This window comes from Herpailurus yagouaroundi, unplaced genomic scaffold (genome assembly GCF_014898765.1).
Source record: "Herpailurus yagouaroundi ecotype Mexico unplaced genomic scaffold, PumYag 139, whole genome shotgun sequence".
In the NCBI taxonomy this organism is placed as follows: Eukaryota; Metazoa; Chordata; class Mammalia; order Carnivora; family Felidae; genus Herpailurus; species Herpailurus yagouaroundi.
The window spans coordinates 48,702,148-48,721,537 of NW_024412394.1; the positions used below are offsets into that span (position 1 = coordinate 48,702,148).

Here is a 19,390-nt window from a genome sequence, read left to right on the forward strand (position 1 = left end):
TACCATTAGCTCTATCCCTAAAAGTCCACTCACCTGCCCTTCTTAGACATCTCGTGTATTTCTCTTCTTCGCCAATGCACTCTGCTTTCAGTGGCCAAAACCCATCCCCACCACAACAGGAAGATGCCAACTTTCATATTCTGGACAGCCACCATGGGTTTCCAAATCCAAATGGTTCTCTCAAGAAACAGCAAAAAGGAAAAGGATGTTCTTTTTGTCTCTTAAGACATTATTGGTCTGTTCATTATTACAAGGATGTTTACTCATAAAAAAAAAAAAAATCAACCCACAGTATGCAATCTGGAGAGCAGGAGAAAGCAATTTCCACTAAACCTATAAATCCTCCTACGTCAGATGTCAGGGATTTTCTGAACTGAGGTTGAAGCCCTGTGTTCCTGTCGAACAATTATTTCGACCAGTCTAAATTAGTTCATCATCAGATGTGGTGAGTATGTTAGTAAAGGTCTGTATTTTCTGGTCCAGTGAATAGAAGGAAAACGGACCAAAGCAATTTCCAAAATGAGAAATGCCAGAGGTGCTGAACCACTTCCTATGCCAAGTTAATGAGCTCCTCCCTGGATCTATTTTAAGCTTCCGGCCATTATTATTTGCTTTAGCTGAAGGCTGGATTTGTACAGCGCCCCGCCCCCACTCCTTCCTATACTGAATCCACAGAACCTCTGGGCTTCCTACCTGGGCAGGTTTTCTATATGGCTGAGGTTGGGAGGGCTAGTGGGGAAGAGGCTTTTTTGTCTTCATTTGCACAGAAAGAACTAAATTTTCTTGTCAGCTGTATTATTTGTATTATGAACTTCTCTAGACTTTTCACATTAAAAAAAATACCAGAAATAAATTAACAGTAGCCATTAAGTCTGTGTTATCTATTGTTAAAAACAACGGGCCCAAAATGGAGTCACTTAGGCTAAGCTCCATGTCACCAAATCAAGACTTACTTTCAGCTCTTCCAGAAATGGAATCTTTTTTTTTTTTTTAAGTTTTGTTTATTTTGAGAAAGAGGGAGAGAGAGACAGTGAGCACATGAGCAGGGGAGGGGCAGAGAGAGGGAGAGAGAGAATCCCAAGCAGGCTCTGCACTGCTCGTGCAGAGCCCAATGTAGGGTTCGAACTCAGGAACTGTGAGATCATTACCTGAGCTGAAGTCAAGAGTCTGACACTTAACCAACTGTGCCACCCAGGAGTCCCCAGAAATGGAATCTTAAATCAGTCAATCAGGAATCGCCTAATTAGCACTAGTTAGGTAATCTACCTGACAGACCCTTGTCATCCCTTAAAAAAAAAGCAACCTTGCAATAACCAGTCCACTTAAAAAAAAAATTTTTTTTTTAAATTTTTTTTTCAACGTTTATTTATTTTTGGGACAGAGAGAGACAGAGCATGAACGGGGGAGGGGCAGAGAGAGAGGGAGACACAGAATCGGAAACAGGCTCCAGGCTCTGAGCCATCAGCCCAGAGCCCGACGCGGGGCTCGAACTCACGGACCGCAAGATCGTGACCTGGCTGAAGTCAGACGCTTAACTGACTGCACCACCCAGGTGCCCCCCCCCCAAAAAAAATTTTTTTTAATGTCTATTTATTTTTTGAGAGAGACAGAGTGTGAGCAGGAGAGGAACAGAGAGAGAGGGAGACACAGAATCACAAGCAGGCTCCAGGCTCCGAACTGTCAGTACAGAGCCCGACATGGGGCTCAAACTCATGGATCGCTCAAACTCACGGACCACGAGAGCATGACCCGAGCCGAAGTCGCCACTTAACCAACTGAGCCACCCAGGCGCCCCTAACCAGTCCACTTTTTTGTCAAGTATAACTTCTTTGTCGCCCACCTACACTGCACTTCTGCTTCTACAAATCTCTCATTTTATAGAACTCCTCAGAGCTCTTTCCTAGCTACTAGATTAGATGTTGCCTGATTCAGGAATCAGATCATGAATGAATAAGATCTTCAAAATGTACTCAGTTGAATTTCTTTTATTGTTTATTTATTTTGAGAGAGAAAGAGAGAGAGCGAGAGAGAGCAGGGAAGGGGTAGAGAGAGGGAGAGAATCCCAAGCAGGCTCTGCACTTTTGGTTCAGAGCCCATGCTAGGCTCAAACTCTCAAACTCTCAAACTCACAAACTGATTTTGACCTGAGCCAAAATCAAGAGTCAGACACTCAACCGCCTGAAGCATGCCTCTTCAGCTGAATTTTGTAAACATCATAGTTTTTCTTTTCTTTTTTTTGTTCAAAAGACCGCTATAATCAACTGGCCAGAGTTTGTGTCTTCATCAAAGAAAAGCAGTCTCAGAATCTCATGGAAGAAGACAGCACAAGGTCCTTCAAACTACTGACTCTTCAAATCTTGGCTGACATGGCTTGGATAATTTTCAGAGAATTTTAGCAGAGGTTAGTTGGGATTTCCAGGCCTCTTTATAGTTGAAAAGCAGACAGTTTCATGAAACTGCTAACCCGACATCCATCAGAATGAGAATTAATTATATAAGATTGAACCAATTGCTGCAGGAAATTTTATTGAGGTTATTTGGAATATTGTTGATTTGCTTTAATGCTCTATTTACTGGATGTGTAAAGAAGCCTTTTCTTTTTCTTTTTATGCTCTATGCTATTCACAATAATTTTGTAAATTCTGCTGTTGTAAACTAAAATGAGACATTTAAAAATGATATATGATTCTCACCAACAGTCAATTACCCTCCTTGGAATTCAGAAACTTACCTAGTCTCTTTACTTTTCAATACAGTTATTTACATATGTTCCATAAGAATCTGTCCTCCTTTTTGCCAGAATATAACTAAAAGACTCCATTGTGCAATCAAGGCCTTGCCTGAAATATTGTCATCGTCATACTCAGTTGACTAGATGTGACAAGCCATTTTAAAGAACAAAGTTTGGGGGCACCTGCCTGGCTCAGTGGGTAGTGCGTGACTCTTGATCTCGGGCTTGTGAGTTAAAGCCTCATGTTGGGTGTAGAGACTACTTAAAAATAAAATCTTTTAAAAATAAATTAATTTAAAAAATAAAGCACAAAATTAGGCTGTAATTATGGAGTCAACGTCTGCAAAGTCCTCTGAGGAAAACTGGCCTGGACCACCCTTTTTAGGTAGTAAGAAAGGTCATTTCAAAGGTAAGCCATTGGGGTAGTTTTCAAAACCTCAGGAAGAGAGGAACTTGCCCAAAGGTACTGCAGCTAAAGGCTGGTGGAGGATCTTGGGACAACAAATAAGACATGCTTTTCAAAGTCCAGTCTAAGATTCCTTATGATAACTTGTAGGTAGGAGTTAACTTGGTACCATTTGGTGCTGTATTACCCTAGATTTTGCAAAGCAAGCTGAAAGAGGCCTCTCTGATCAATCAACAATCTTGATGCCCCTATTTTAAGTAATCAGCCAAACCTAAAGTGACCAGCTTTTTTTGGTGACCAAGAATAATCTTTGAAATTATGTATGATCACAGGGGGAAGGAAGTCTGTCAGGAAAAGCTGTCAGATATTGAAATGGTCGAAAGAGATTATTGCATGTCCTTACAATAGAATGCAAAGCTTTGTCCAATGGACCCTCCTCATTCTATAACGATGTGGCCTTTGATTGTCTTTGACCAGGTTATTTTACAGCGCCATAACAGTAGACATTAACATGTAGAAAACTGACAGTAATATATTTTTTCTGCCCATAACTATGCAAACTATTCCTTTTTTCCAGTAGAGAATACAAATCTCTATAAATCAAATCCTCAAATGTACCAGTTGTAATATCTTATTGGTCCTCTAACCAATTAATGAGTTAAATAAAAACTTTGACATGTGTCATAGTTATATGAAAGTTGTGATTAGATCTTTTTATATAAATTATCCCTTAACAGCACTCAATAAATAGATGTTGAAAATAATTCAACATATAGAAATAAAGGCAGAATATGTGATGTCTCCAGAAGTCAATGCAAGCCAAGCATGATTAGATCATTGGTGGGGAGTCGCTGACCTGAAAAGCCAAAGTGGCAAAGAAAAAAGATTCTGGGGCTGAGTACATAAAAATCTCCAGGTTGAGAAGTCATTGAAGGGACCATCAAATGGCTCTTTGATGCTCATTTTGGAAAATGCATTTCTTTCTTGTTTGGAGGACCCTGGGCATAACCAAAGAGAGCTAATCCAGATGGCCTCAAATATGCATTTCCAATCTTCTCTCAGTAGCTTAGCAGAGAGCCAGCTCAGCAGGTCTGAGTTAGCTCAATGGAAGGACGGGCTGAATCTAGATGCCCAGCCTTCCCAATTAGGCCACTTCCCCACCAGAAAGCTCCAATGGCAGAGCCCTAAGGGGAGGAACCCTGTCTTAGAGCCCTTTCTGTATTTGGACCTAGCCAACCATACCCAGCCCAAGCACCCTTCTTGGGGGGATCATGAGGGCTCAAAAAGTCATGTGCACTTTGCTACTTCCCTACTTATAGGTGTTTGTTTATTTATTTATTTATTTATTTATTTATTTATTATTTTTAAGTAGGTTTCACACCCAGTGTGGAGCCCATGGTGGGGCTTGAACTCATAACCATGAGATCAAGACCTAAGTTGAGATTAAGAATGGGATGCTTATCCGAATGAGCCACCTAGGTGCCACCCTACTTATAAGTGTTCTTAATAAATGTTTTTTCTCCCATCAACACCATGTGACTCTATTGCAGAGAATATCCATGACATTTTTTCAAGACAAGGACATAAGAGGGGTTTATAAAGAGCATATGTGGTCTAAGAGCACCAGTTGGGGCTAACATCCAGATTCAGGAAGGTAGAGGGGTTAGAAATCATAATCCAAGGCTTATCAAGGACCCACACTGACCGACTCAAGTATAGTATTTCCAGACCAATTTTAAAAACCACTGTTTTTGACCAAATCCTCCTTTTCCTTTATTTAGCATGACAATCTCTCTTTCTAATTTCTTTTTTTATTCCTCAATTATCATGGCCTTCTCTACATCAATGCAAGAACTCCAGGGTAGTAATTCCTTCAGTGGAGAAAGGAACAGGCAGTAGTTGAGGCTAGTTTGCTTTCTCATTGCTTCTTCTAAGCTCTTCAAGTGTCTCCTTGCCTCTGGCCCTCAGAACCAGCCCAACACTCCATGCCCAAGGCACTCACTGACCAAGAGGGTCAACTTCAGACACCACACTCCTGGTTGCTCCAAGACAATGGCCCTGGGCCTTCATGAACTATTTCCAAGTTACTCACTCCAGAACATTCTCTACATGCACACCAATTTTGCTCTGACTCTGAGCTCAGTGTCTAAATGTGGTTTCCCAGCTTTGGACTGAAGTTTGCCAGGAGGGAAATCTGAGATAAGAGATGCCCTAGTGGCTCCTGTGATAAACAGATTTCATATCTGTTCTTTCCCTTTTCTAATTACTCATTTACTGTTATCTCCCTGAACAAGATTTCAGTCATCAATGAGGCATATCTCTTTTGCTCATCATTTAGAATCTTAGCTGGCTCACAGGAGGTGCTCAATAAATATTTAGTGAATGAATAATGAACATATTAAATGCCCAATGCTTTTATTTCCTAAGGAAGAAAATACATAAATACATTTAAATTTTTTCTAAGTTTAATTCTGAAGCATTTCAAAATATAGGAAACAATTTCAGATACTCATGTATTGATAGGAAAATGTTCAACAATGTTTGAAACAAAAAATATTTTTCTCTCACCTTGAAAGTTCATCCAAACCCATCCTATGTAGCTCATCGTTTTTATAAAATAACCTCTCCTGATCACAATAACTCATCTTAAGTTCTCTCTCTGTGTACTGGTATCACTTATTCTGTACTGCAAACGGCATTTTCTTAAATGTTTATTTTTGAGAGAGAGAGAGAGACAGAGACAGAGTATGAGTGGGAGAGGGGCAGAGAGAAAGCGAAACACAGAATCCGAAGCAGGCTCCAGGCTCCGAGCTGTCAGCACAGAGCCCAACGTGGGGCTCCAACTCACAAACTGTGAGATCATGACCTGAGCCAAAGTCAGACACGTAACCAACTGAGCCACCCAGGTCCTCCAAGGTTAGCTCCAGGTTAACATTTAATTATCTACTGCCTAAAATGGTTGGCTACTTATTTCACATACACTGTACTAGCCTTCTTTCTCTAAGGGCAATATAAAATGTCATTAACTGTATCTTATTCATCTTTTCATCACAGCAGCACCCAGCACAAGACTTTGTACACTGTTGGTTGAAAAATTACATTCCTTTTTGATTCTTTATTTCTCATAATTATGGTCAAAAAAGAAATTTTTCATGAATGCTTAGACAAATACATGTTTCATGAATGCTTATCTGGTGATTCTCTGAACAATCTCTCAGACATTTGGCCAAAATCCTTGGGAGGTTGGGCACTCGGTCTCCTTCTTATGAGACAACCCCTACTTCCTGTTTTGGCAAGTTCTTTCCAGTAGGAGCCACAAGTGAGTTTTTAAAATGTAATTTTTAGTTTAATTTTATTAGAAGTTATGAACATCAACTAGCAACAGAATCAGTAAGAAAAATACGTATATAGTCTCCTACCCTTGAAACAGAGAATGAAGGAAGGCAGCACTAACAATTCCTATTTTTTTAAATATCATGGTTTGCCATTTTAGATGACTTGAATTTTTCCCTCCATCAGACTAAAACTAGTAATGAGAAGAGCACTTATGACATACAGAGTATTTTCAGTATTTTCACATCTTGGGTGACTTTGGATATGTTTTGACTTGCTGTACTGCAATCTCTCATTTGGAATAATCCTTCTAAGCCACAGATCCATCTAGGACTAGCAATAAATAATAAGTACCTATAAAGTGCTATGTCAATGAAAAGAATGATATCACTGAAATAATTTGCAACAACCTTTTCAACAAGTGACCTGTAGAAAAGCAATAGATCGTTTAAAAAGTAGTCAAAAGTAGTGCCTCTCAAGAAACGAATCTTAACTACAGAGTACAAACTGATGGTTACCAGAGGGGAGTTGGAGGGATGGGCGAATTCGGTGATGGAGATTAAGGAGTGCATTTATCATGGTGAGCACTGAGTAATGTATAGAATTGTTGAATCACAACATTGTGCACCTGAAACTAATATAACACTGTATGTTAACTATACTGGAATTTTTAAAAAAGATAAAAAATTAAAAGTAGTGGTCCTCAACCACTATTTCAGTCCACCCAATGGACTGAAGACTACTGGGTGACTTTGGCAAAAGCCAAGGGAGTCCATCAATCTATACAGATACTATATCTGCAAAAAATAGAGGCTTGACTCAAGCAGGCTTAAAAAGGAACGTATTATCTCACAAAACAAGAAATCCAGGCTGCAGGTTTGTTTGATTTAGTGGTGTCATCAAAAACTCAGGTTCTTAAAAAACAACAATTCAGGTTCTTTCCTTCTTTCATTCTTTTATGTGTTTTCTGTTTCCTTACTCATGGTTGCAATATGGCTGCCAACGGCAGTAAGTTTCCTTATTCATATCCAGTGGGAGAGAAAGAGAGAACACCTCTTCCCAGAGCGTGGAAGAGAAACCCTTCCCTTAAGTTTGACTGGGCCAAGTAAGGTCATAAGTCCGTCGCTGGACCAGTTACCTTCACTGGGGAAAATGTGATCTGATTGAGTTGGAATAATCAGGATCCACCTCTGGATTGGAAATGGAGCAGATGCTTGAACGAAACTGGAACTGTGACTCAGGAAGGAGGAAAACAGGGTGAAAGCTGGCTCAGCCACCAGTGGTACTCACCACAGGTGTGAAGTCTGTGCACTGTGAAGACTAATGCACGACCTGCCTTTGCTGCTGTTTCCAACCACCTTAGTGGCTTCTATGATCGATCAAATGCGAACCCATTTTAGAAGTGTTTTGCAAGTACAGCTGAATTCATAAGGGCCTTCAGCCATATATTTTCTCCACCTAGTGATATTTAAATTATGACTACAGGGGCGCCTGGATGGCTCAGTCAGTAAAGCACCCGAGTCTTGATACCAGCTCAGGTCATGATCTCATGGTTCGTGAGATCCAGACCCACATGGGGCTCTGCTCTTATAGCATAGAGTCTGCTTGGGATTGTCTCTCTCCCTCTCTCTCCGCCCCTCCCCTGCTTGCTCTCTCTCTCTCAAAATAAATAAACATTAAAAATTTTCTTTTTAATTATGACTACAGTCATCTGATTAGGAAGGAAAGAAGGAAGGAAGAAAGGCTGTTTGTGATGTCAATCTATCAATTACATCACTGATCCTGTGTGGAGTCAGTGCAGCCCTGTCTCCCTCTGCTGGAATCATGTTAAAATTGTTAAGGCACCTTTTTATCATTTCCAAGTCTGTCTTTAACTGAAACACAGAGGCTTCTAGGTTCAAGTATAACTTCATAAAATGTCCCCTAGTTTCTTGTTGGTGGAGTTTGATATGCTTGTCACAGTTCCAGGGGAGTCGCTGTGGAGAAAAAAGGAAATACTGTGAGGTCAATCTATTCCTAAAGCCCCAGTGACCGTTTGGAGCCCTTCGTGGGGTAGCTGGGATTTAAGCAGGGTGTTGATGTGAGGCTCCCTCAGTGGCATGATGTGGTCTGAGAGCTAAATGCAAAACACAAGGACTTCTTTCATTGTCCCCAAACCAACCCAATTGCTGAATAATTGCAGTTTGCTATTGAGTGGTCCTGTGGCATTTACAAAACACTGTTATATCCAGGGTTCCATTTAGCCCCGAGAACCAGCCCTGGAAGCAGGCACAGGAGTACTACTTCTACTTCATCCACAAGAAACCTGAGGCCCCAAGACATTAAGTTATTTCTCCCAGGACATGTGGGTAGTAAACAGGAAAACTTGTACTTTTGATCCCAGAGCCTGTGCTTTTCCATTGACTCTAACCCCTCCCCCTTCCTGAAATGGCTGGTCTGCAAAATGATATTATTTGTCACATAGTCTTCTTCTTTTTTAAATTTTTTTTAGTGTTTTTTTTTTTTATTTTTTTTTTTTCAACGTTTATTTATTTTTGGGACAGAGAGAGACAGAGCATGAACAGGGGAGGGGCAGAGAGAGAGAGAGGGAGACACAGAATCGGAAACAGGCTCCAGGCTCTGAGCCATCAGCCCAGAGCCCGACGCGGGGCTCGAACTCACGGACCGCGAGATCGTGACCCGGCTGAAGTCGGACGCTTAAACGACTGCACCACCCAGGCGCCCCAGTGTTTATTTATTTTTGAGAGAGAGACAGAGTGTGAACGGAAGAGGTGCAGAGAGAGGGAGACACAGAATCCGAAGCAGGCTCCAGGCTCTGAGCTGTCAGCACAGAGTCCGACACAGGGCTCGAACCCAAGAGCTGTGAGATCATGACCTGAGCCAAAGTCAGACACTTAATCCACTGAGCCACCCAGGTGCCCCTGTCACACAGTTTTTTTATTTAACATGTTGCCCAAAGCATTTAGAAGACATCTCAGATCTTTTAGTTAATTAGTTCCGGATTCTTCCCTGCTAATTAGGGGAAATGATTCATTTGAACCAAAGAGAGGCTTTTTGGCCACAGTAAGAATGGATTCTTTGACTAAGAAGCCACGTTTGGAACTGCTCAACACTTGAAGAAAAGAATGTAATTTAATTTTACCATAAAATAAACAACAGGCTTAAACTGAACTCAGCAGCAGCAAAGAAGGATGTAACAGTTGTGCAATTTTTAATGTCTGACTATTTAACTTTTTGTAGCATGTGACTGCCTTGACTCCCAGATTAACTTTCGTTGCATACCATTTCTTAAAATAAATTAACATAAATTCCACTGTCTCTTTGAATCTGTTGAAAAATAAAAACAAAATGGCTAGCCTCAGAGTGTATTCATTTGTCTCCAGTTTTTCAAATGACTTGGTTCTTTGCTTTAAGGAGAGAAAAAACACTGGAGACCCTTAAGAGTCAGTGAAATGAATGCTTTTTTGTAGATTTGTGTCCACTTTCTGCCCTCTGAGGGCCAATACTGGGCTTTCCTTAGGGACTTCTGAACTCACCCCAAATCTTGCTCCATACTCTGCCATTCCAGCAGGAGAACATCCAGGATAGCTCCCATGTGATTATAAATTCACAGGTTGGTGGAGGATTGCAGTCCTTCATCAACGATAGATAGAATCATGTCTTGGTCACTGATGGATAGAATCATGACCATTCCAGCTGGGGGAGGTGTTGGTGCTCCCCAAGTTCATCTACCTCATTTATGAACAGAAAGCAGATCCAGATGGGTAATTTGGTTTGGGTTGCTTTTTCCAAGTGGCTACAAAGTTGTAGGAGGTTCTCGTTCTTATTAGCTCCATTTAGGTACCACTGGTAACTTCCTGTTTTAGTCAATGCTGAAGATAGATAGCCAATCCCTGGTGATGTGGTTGTGGGGGCCATAACTCCTACTTCTAATTTTTCTGCAGAAAATGCTAAAAAAAGCAGCACAGGTGGTTTTCTCAGCCTGTTCTTCTCGGGTTGAATATTCAGTTTCAGGAGTTGCTAAATTTCACCTAACTTTAGAATTTCCACAACTCACATTCTGAAACCTCAGTGTTAGGGACATGTAATATTTTAGATAACCATGATCATTCTGCTTAAAAACTGAACTTTATTTTCAGATCAATTTGGAGGTGTTAATTAGTGGTCCCCAGGAATTTTATTTTAAGTTTTTATTTATTTATTCATTTAAGTAAGCTCTACACCCAACGTGGGGCTCAAACTCATGATCCTGAGATCAGAGTCGTAGTCTCTTCCCACTGAGCCAGCCAGGTGCCCGCCCCTCTTTTTTTTTTTTTTTTTTTTTTTTTTTTAGGGTGCGGCCCCCAATAATTTTAAAAGAAAAAAGAAAAAGGGGCACCAGGGTGGCTCAGTCGGTTAAGCGTCCCACTTCAGCCCAGGTTGTGATCTCACTGTTAGTGAGTTTGAGCCCTGCGTCAGGCTTTCCCTGTCAGCACTGAGCTTGCTTGTGATCCTCTGTCTCCCTCTCGCCCCTCCCCTGCTCGTGCTCTTTCTCTCTCTCAAAAAACAAATAAACATTTTAAAAATAAATAAATAAAAGAAAAAAGAAATGCTGTGCTGTCCATCCCCTCTCCCCAGTCCCCACCCAGAAATGCAAGGTGCCTTCTGACTCAGTTGTCCACAGCGTCTCGGACAGAAGGGGGTGCAGCCTGAAGTACAGGGGTCTATAAGAAGCAAGGCCAAATGTCCAGGCAGTGAGGATAGACATGCCAGTAAATGACCAAATGGTCTTGGATATGGGGATGCTTCCTTCTTAGCATTCAGTGCTGTAGGGTGTTTCCCACCTCACCAGGGCACCAAACTGTGTGTCCTGGGAAAGTAGGAGCTCACAGGATCTGTTCCATCCTGTGGGTGGTTCTGATTATCTCATAAATGCAGAGTTTTCGCTGAGAATATGGCTGACCCAGCAGTCTCACCACAAACCTCCAGGAAGACCGAAATGGGAAATCAGTAAGATTTTAGGCAAACTTGCAGTTTCCTTCTGTTATATCTTGGAGACAACTTACCAACAAATCTGAATATAGCAACCCTCCCACAAGGAAATAAAGGCGGTGGATGAAGACGATTACTGTAAAGTGAGCTGCTAGGAGGAGGTATAATGACATGTTTTTAGAAAGGCAGATGGCACAATAGTAACAGCTCAGATTCGAGCCAGTTCTATGGATTCAAATCCCATTTATGCCGTTTATACCTGTGTGGCCTCTGAGAGGTAGACCTGTCCGGGCCCCGAGTTCTTCATCCATAAAATGGGAATGATAGCAGTAGTGTTTACCTTTTAGGAAGGTAAATGAGTGAATAAACAAAACATGCATGACACATGTGAAATATTCCACCGTAAGCTTTTAAGGGAAAACCGTGTGAATTTGTCAGAGACAACACTACCACCTTGCACTCACACAGAGCTTTAAGCTGACAGATACCTTGTATGCTTTCTCTCATTTGCTTCTCAAAAAAAAAAAAAAAAAAAAACCTGCGAGGTAAGCTAGGTAAAAACTAGTGCCTCCATTTTACACAAAAGAAAACTAAAAGTCCAAGAATTTCTCCACTGTAAAATGGAGCAATTAATCAGGAGTGACTCATTTCTAAATTGTAAAGCATTTTCAGACCAAGCCTACTTCCTTCATTTGATTGCAATTGGAAGACAACAACTTTTCAAAAGCACATGAACTGCCCAGCTAGCTCAGTCGGTAGAGCATGAGACTCTTAATCTCAGGGTCGTGGGTTCGAGCCCCACGTTGGGCGGTTACTTTTCCTTTCTCTGAGGCACCTGGGTGGCTCAGTCAGTTAAGCATCTGACTCCAGACTCTTGAACTGACTCAGGTCATGATCTTATGGTTCATGAGCCCGCTTCAGATCCTCTGTATCCCTCTCCCTCTGCCCCTCCCCTGTTCTCTCTCTCTCTCTCAAAAATAAACACTTTAAGCTCATGAATTCCCCCCACTTCCTCTCCCCCATCTCAAAAAGAAATAAACTTTTTTTTTTTAAGTTCATGAATTGGTAATTGTTCCCTTCATCCTCCCATCGTCCACAAACTCCTCATTCACCCAAAGCACGGTTCCAGATGCATGCTTGTGCCTCAGAGCTTTAGTCGAGTATCTTTGATGAGCATGTTTCTGTGATAAGTCAAGAATATACTCACACACACCTGTCAGTTTCCTTATTTATAAGCTACAAATTTATTACTTACAGATTTATTTAAGTTATTTATTATAATTATTATAGAAAGCTTTACTTCTCCAAACTGAAAATGATCTAAATGTCTATCAACAGGAGAGTGGATAAAGAGATCATGCTTTATTCATACAACGGGATACTACTCAGCAGCAAATAGGAATGAACTACAGATACTTGCAACAACATGAATGAAACTCAGAAATGGATGTTGAATGAAAAAAGCCAGACACAAAAGAGTACATACCTTATGACTCCATGTATATGAAGTGTGAGAAATGACAACACAAATCTAGTGGTGATAGAACCCACAGCAGTGGTTGTGAGGTTAGGGGGAGGTGGACATAAGGACTGACTGGAAATAAGGCATAGGATTTGTCAGAAAGGTTCTGTCTCTTGATAGGAAGGTGGGTTACTGGGTATACACACTTGCTGAAACTCACTAAACGATACACTTAATTAAGATCTGCGCATTTCATTGCATGTAAAACATACGTCAATAAAAGCTGTCAGCTGTAGGTAGTTTACACAGTAATAGTTTATTAAAAGGTAGCTTTTCCAGAAATACAGATATGACTAGACATGCCAACCATGTAGATACCCATATTCATGTGGACTATTGATTAACATGAAGTAGACAAGAACAGAAGAGGATTATAGAAAATGAAAGATGGCTTTGATCTTGGATATTATGACCTTAAGGTAGGCAGTAACTTGAATCACAGGCACACAAATGGTCCAAATTACTAACGCATTAACTAACACATTGTTATTCACAATATATTGTTTTAAATGTAGTCTTGTTTCGTTTATTAAGAAAGAAGCTCCAGAACAATAGACTCCAACTACTTACCTCACTCTGGTATTTTTCTTATTATTACTTTTTAAATGTTTATTTATTTTTGAGAGAGAGAGAGAGAGAGAGAGCAGGAGCAGGGAAAGGGCAAAGAGAGAGACACAGAATCTGAAGCAGGCTCCAGGCTCTGAGCTGTCAGCACAGAGCCACACGCAGGGCTCAAACTCATGACCATGACCTGAGCCGAAGTCGGATGCTTAACCAACTGAGCCACTCAGGTGCCCCTCTTATTGTTAATATACTTATATCATATTTGCTGATCGACTCAATTTCTAAAGTTATTCAAACTCAGAAGAAGCTCTCCTCTGTGTCACATTTACATCCTTCAAGCCAGCAGGAGATCTCAAAACAATGTACTACTGTTAATAAAGAGGATGGGGTGGGGGGTGACTCAGGGCGAACCCTTCATTATTCCTGGGAAAACAATCTCAGACTGATAATCACCTTGGAGGGTGTTCTGTTCTCTTGATTCTAGTATTCGAGGCCCCTTAGAGTGTGAGGGGGACAGACCAGCTCAGCCCCTGGAGACAACAGTCACGCAAACAGGTGGAACAGTTAGTGAGGGTACGGGCTTTAGGCCCTCACAGTCTATCCCAAGGAGAATGGCCTCAGATTTGCTAACCCCATTTGCTTGTCCCTAAAATTGGCAGAGTTGGAGGAAATAAAACTCCTGCCCTCTTTCAAAATAAACGATGGCAGGGACTCAGTTCCCAGGTCCTATTTCTGGGCATAGAAACATTCCAAGTCTCTGAGCTCAGTAGTAACAGAAGCTCCTGGCATCAACACAATGCTTTAGAAAGACCCATGTATCTCTGCCCTGCTTCACACTTGAGAATAGGAACAAGAAGGTATCTGGGTGAGAGGAAGGGAGGAGGCAATGACTGAACATTTTGTCTTTTCTTATGACCTTCCTAACTGTTCTCAGCTGGGGCTTCATGGAAACAAGTGGCTGTGTTCTTGGGTGGTATGGCAGGAACTGCTCTTTCCTACACTATGTATTTTTCCTTTTCTTCTAGAATACCCTATTTTTACCTAGGTATATGTCTATTCCAAGCAAATACATTTCCCAGCATTCTTTGCAGCTATATGCGGCCATAAGACCAAGTTCTGGCCAATGGGGAAGTGTGCAACAGCCCCCTGGAACTTTCCTTGAAAGATAGCTGGCATGTTTCATTTTTCCTTCTTCCTCCCCTTGCATACATCCTGCCTCCTCAATTGCAGAAAGATCGCTAGGATTCCTAGCACCATCTTGGACCATGAGGTCAAGGGCCACACTCTAAGGGGAGCAAGCAGTGAGCAGGAAACAGCCTGAGTTTTCATGAGACTACATGGAACAGAGCTACTAGAGCATTCTGGACTGCCCCTTGTGGGCTTCTTTCTTTTTAATGCCATGTTCTTTACATGTAGCTGAATCTAACTGAAACTGGTGTAGGTGACATTCAGCAAGTCACTAAAAGCAAATGCATAAACCTGGATAGTATTCAATGACACCAAGCCAATTTTTTCAAAGGAGTTTTCCTGAGGCCAGAGATATGTTCTAGGAAACTCAATGAAAAGCATGACTGAGTGAAGAATCCTGAGAGGTGACCCATGTCATCTTCCAACTTCAGAAAAAACACACGAAGTACCAAAGTCTGGGCATTTGTAGGTGTCCCAGTGGGTCACAGGCCTGAGAAGATGGAATCTCCAGACAAAGGGAGAAGTCTTAACCCGAGTCACATGCTGTTACCAATTCATGTCATTTGAGGAGTATTAACTAAATTCTGTAACTGGCAGAAGAGAGTATCTGGGTAAGCATTTTTCCTTTGAAAATTAGCTGTCTGCCAGTATGCAAGTTACTCAACCTCCCTGGGTCTGTTTTCTCACCTGCAAAATGAAGAATGAATCCTCCTCACAGAAAGGGTGCCTGGGTGGGTGGCTCAGTCAGTTGAGCGCCCGACTTCGGCTCCATGTCAAGGGCTCACGCCCCACATGGGACTCACTGCTATCAGCACAGAGGCTGCTTCAGATTCTCTGTCCCCCTCTCTCTCTGCCCCTCCCCCTACATGCTCTCTCTCCCAAAAATAAATAAACATTTCAAAAAAGGAAAGTGGTCCCCCAAACCACGAACTGATCCATGACAAAGTTTTCATCTATCCTTTTGATGAAAATGGCTGGCTGAAATGTAAACCGGGTTCTCTTGCGAAGAATTTTATATACTCTGTGATCAGGGTTAGTATTAAAATGTTTGTTGTTTTAGAAATGACTGCAGGGGCACCTGGGTGGCTCAGTTGGTTCAGCATCCAACTTCGGTTCAGGTCATGATCTCATGGTTCATGGGTTTGAGCCCCGCATCAGACTCTGTGCTGACAGCTCAGAGACTGGAGCCTGCTTCGGATTCTGTGTCTCCCTCTCTCTCTGCCCCTCCCCCACTCGTGCTCTGTTTCTCTATCTCTCAAAAATAAATAAACATTGAAAAAAAATTAAAAAAGAAAAAAAGAAGTGACTGCAATCACAGGGGCACCAGGGTGGCTCAGTCAGTTAAGCGTCCAACTTTGGCTCAGGTCATGATCTCATGGTTTGTGTGTTCGAGCCCCACGTCGGGCTCTGTGCTGACAGCTCAGAGCCTGGAGCCTTCTTTGGATTCTGTGTCTCACTCTCTCTCTGCCCCTGCCCCGCTCATGCTCTGTGTCTCTTGAAAATAAATAAATGTTTTAAAAAAAAGTGACTGCAATCACAGATGGAACTGATATTTTGGGCGGTGGGGCATTTTAGGGTGGTAGGGTGGTAAGGTAGACTCCTCTCCTTTGCCTACATTGTATTTTTCCTGGGCCAGGCACTGGGCTGAGTGCTTCAGACAGGTTAACTCACTCCTCACATCCACCCTAAGACGTCAGAATTACCATCTTTTTTCCCCCCAGATGGAGAAACTAAAGCTCAGAGAGATTAAGTACATTGCTCAATGTCAGATGCTTAGCAAAATGCATTCACGGAATCTCCAGCCTCCCGCCTCCACACTGAACACGAGTAGGATATTTCAGTAGCTAACAGGAAATGGCATAGTGTAAGTAAAGCCCCTGGCACAGTGTCTAGCACATAGTGGGTACTTCATTCGTTCCTTCCATATTTACTGGGCATCCACCATGTGCCAAACACTGTTATGCCTTGAGAGACAGCAATTAAGAATATAGATGGAAATCCCTGTCCTGTGGAGCTTACATTCTAGGACTCATTACATCTGTCATGGCATCTTCTGCTGCAGCTTTCACCTACACGCACTCTTTCCGCTCATAGGAGGAATGAAAAAGGTCTGTGGCCATGTTCAACTCTACAACCCTACAATGGCAGAGCAGACATCAGGGGAGAAATGGGGCCCTCGTGCCAACAGCTGCCAGCTTCCTCCCGGAGGCTGAGCAGTGGTGCTCTCTTAGGGAAGAGGAGAGGTGATGGGGACTGGAAGAAGTGGGTGAAGCGTGAAGGTTGGAGGCCAGAAGACCAGGACCCAGGGCTGGGAGCTTTTTCCAAATAGTTTGGGCAGATATGATGTCAGTGCAGAAACCTAAAGTTCTGTGGGTGGTTGGTGCCTACTTGCCCCTCGCACCTCTAACCTCCCTTCCACCTGTGCCACCAACAAGCCAGGCACCTTCGGGATTGATCCGAGCAGTGCCGATGGGAGAAGACTGAGGCTTCCCTGGGGGCCTGTGTGTCTCAGACTCCACAGCTTTCGTGCAGGGAACCACGCCAAGTGAAAGGACTTGGGGTCAGAAGTTCTGTTGCAGTCCTGGCCCTGTAACTTGACGTATTTACCTCTTATCTCCTCTGTGAACCCTACTTCATGGGGTTCTTGGAAAGATGAAAGCACTGGGCACTTGCTTACAGTAGGCTGTCTTCTTTGTTGTGTTGGTTGCTTTGCCCAAGAGCAGGATGAAAAAATTGTTGGGAAAAGAGGAAGGATGAGCTTCTGTTCCTTCCTTACTGTTCCCCCACTCTGGCTAGGTCCATTGCCTTGTCCCCACACCCTCTGCTCATTCCTATTCTCCCATCTCTCACCCCTGGAGTAGTCCCTGAAGCACCCCCAGAGAACCCACTGGGTCCCGGGGAACACAGTTTGCAAACCATGCAAACCAAGTCGAGACAATACTCTCCCAAAGAAATTTATTTCAGATTTTAGTATCAGTCTTCAAAAAAAGCATCAGTGTTATTTAAAAGAGAGACAGAGAGTGAAAGAGGACTTCAACTACCTCCATTCTGACCTTGGTCTGTATTTTCTAATTGATTAAGTTCTTCTTTCCAGCTTATCTCTTAACTCAGGCAAAAGACCCTGCAGGCAGAGCATCCTCTGATGGGAACTGAAACTACCCCCTGAGGCAACAAGCACCGCCCTGAGCCAGCAAGACTCCACTCCGACTGACTCCAGGACAATGTGCAATTTGATCTTCGCTGCCCTCCTGCACTTTCCCACCAACCTTTGTCCCACATTTTCTCACCTAAACCTGGAAGTATTTTCAGCACTTTGGAGACAGTCTTTGAGACTCTAGTCTGCTGTCTTCTCAGTGTTGGCCTCACTGAAATAAACTCCTTTCTTCTTCACCACCACTCATTTCTCTGCCTTTGGGTTTTGTCGGTGACAAGTGGCGGAGCCTGGTCTGTGTGGGACCCCCGGAGCCAGGTGCTCTGATACCCCTCTGCCCTGGCTACAAGAGTGGGGACCATAATAAAATCAGAAACTCTTGGGGTAGTGGGACTTGGGCACTGAGATTTCTTTTTTTTAAACTCCCCAGGTGACTACCATTAGCCAGAGCTAGGAAAGCATGGATTAAGGAGGATAATCACAACATAAAGGAAATTTCTTAATGCTCAAATGCATAAAATGCTTGGAGGATGCCAGTAAGGTAGTAATAAATTCTGCTTTGGGAAGGAAGAGGATGTCAGGAAATCAACAGAGAGGAGGTGACATTTAAGCTCAACTTTAAATGATGAGCAGGGGTCTCTAAGGCCTTGCCACTTGAAGCGTGGTCTGCACACCAGCAGCTGGAACATCTCCCAGGTGCTTGCTGGGAGTGCAGATCCTGGGTCCCCTCCCACACCTACTGGATGTAAGTGTGCATGTTAACAAGCCCCCCAGTTTACTCATGTGCACTGTAGAATCGGGGATGCCTTGGGCTAAATGGACAGGGTGGAGAAGAGCTTTGCCACCACAAACCTGGTCGGTTTAGATTAAACAATGGTTTACTATAGCCGAGGTTTATCTTTCAATTTCTCTTTTAAAATAAATCCCAAACCTAATGTTCTCAATGGCTGACCCAAATGTCATTTCGTAATGACATCTGAAGGTCTGAGGGTGAGGATTGAGTGCTTTATCCAATCTGCTAATGGCGAATGTTTTTATACTACCCGTGCAGATGCTCACTGGTGACTCCGGGGGTGGGACAGGCTGGGACAATGCAGCCTCCTGGCACGGGATTTGGGTCTCTGTGCAAACCGGCCAGCACGTTCACCCTCAGATGGGTTGGGCACGCAGCCTTCCTTGTGGGAACCATTTTAACTCCTGCCACATTTCCTAGTGACTGCGTGGGGGTGGGGGCATCAGCTGCTTCCAATCCAGTGTTAATCCCACAAGCACAGCTGTCTGTTCTTTTGCAAGAAAGGAAAAAGGAAGAGGTCTATGGTGGTGGGGTTATGAATCGTGCTGGTCTGTACCATTTAAACGGGACATGCAACCCCCAAACTATAACTTATTGACTATTTCAAGAGTAAGGAATTTGAGAAACGGCTTGTGCAGGAAGGACTTTCTGACCGTCCCCTGAAGCAAGTCATAACCTTTATGTGACAGCTGCCTTTTCCACACCCACAGGAAAGGAGCACCCTTATCTCC

General features: G+C 42.8%; 1 protein-coding gene and 1 non-coding gene across 2 annotated transcripts in view; one reads left to right on the forward strand and one right to left on the reverse strand.

Moving 5' to 3' along the window:
- The window catches only part of GABRR1 (gamma-aminobutyric acid type A receptor subunit rho1), a 29,143-nt gene extending 28,614 nt beyond the window's left edge, over positions 1 to 529 (reverse strand). The window contains exon 1 of the mRNA XM_040474153.1: positions 34 to 529. Within this exon, the coding sequence (XP_040330087.1) occupies positions 34 to 155 (122 nt within the window). The 5' untranslated portion in view covers positions 156 to 529. The remainder of the gene's footprint in view (positions 1 to 33) is intronic.
- An 11,649-nt stretch (positions 530 to 12,178) lies between these two features.
- TRNAK-CUU (transfer RNA lysine (anticodon CUU)) lies at positions 12,179 to 12,251 on the forward strand. Its single transcript has one exon. It is a non-coding gene; the product is annotated as a tRNA-Lys (tRNA).
- Positions 12,252 to 19,390: the final 7,139 nt, after the last annotated feature.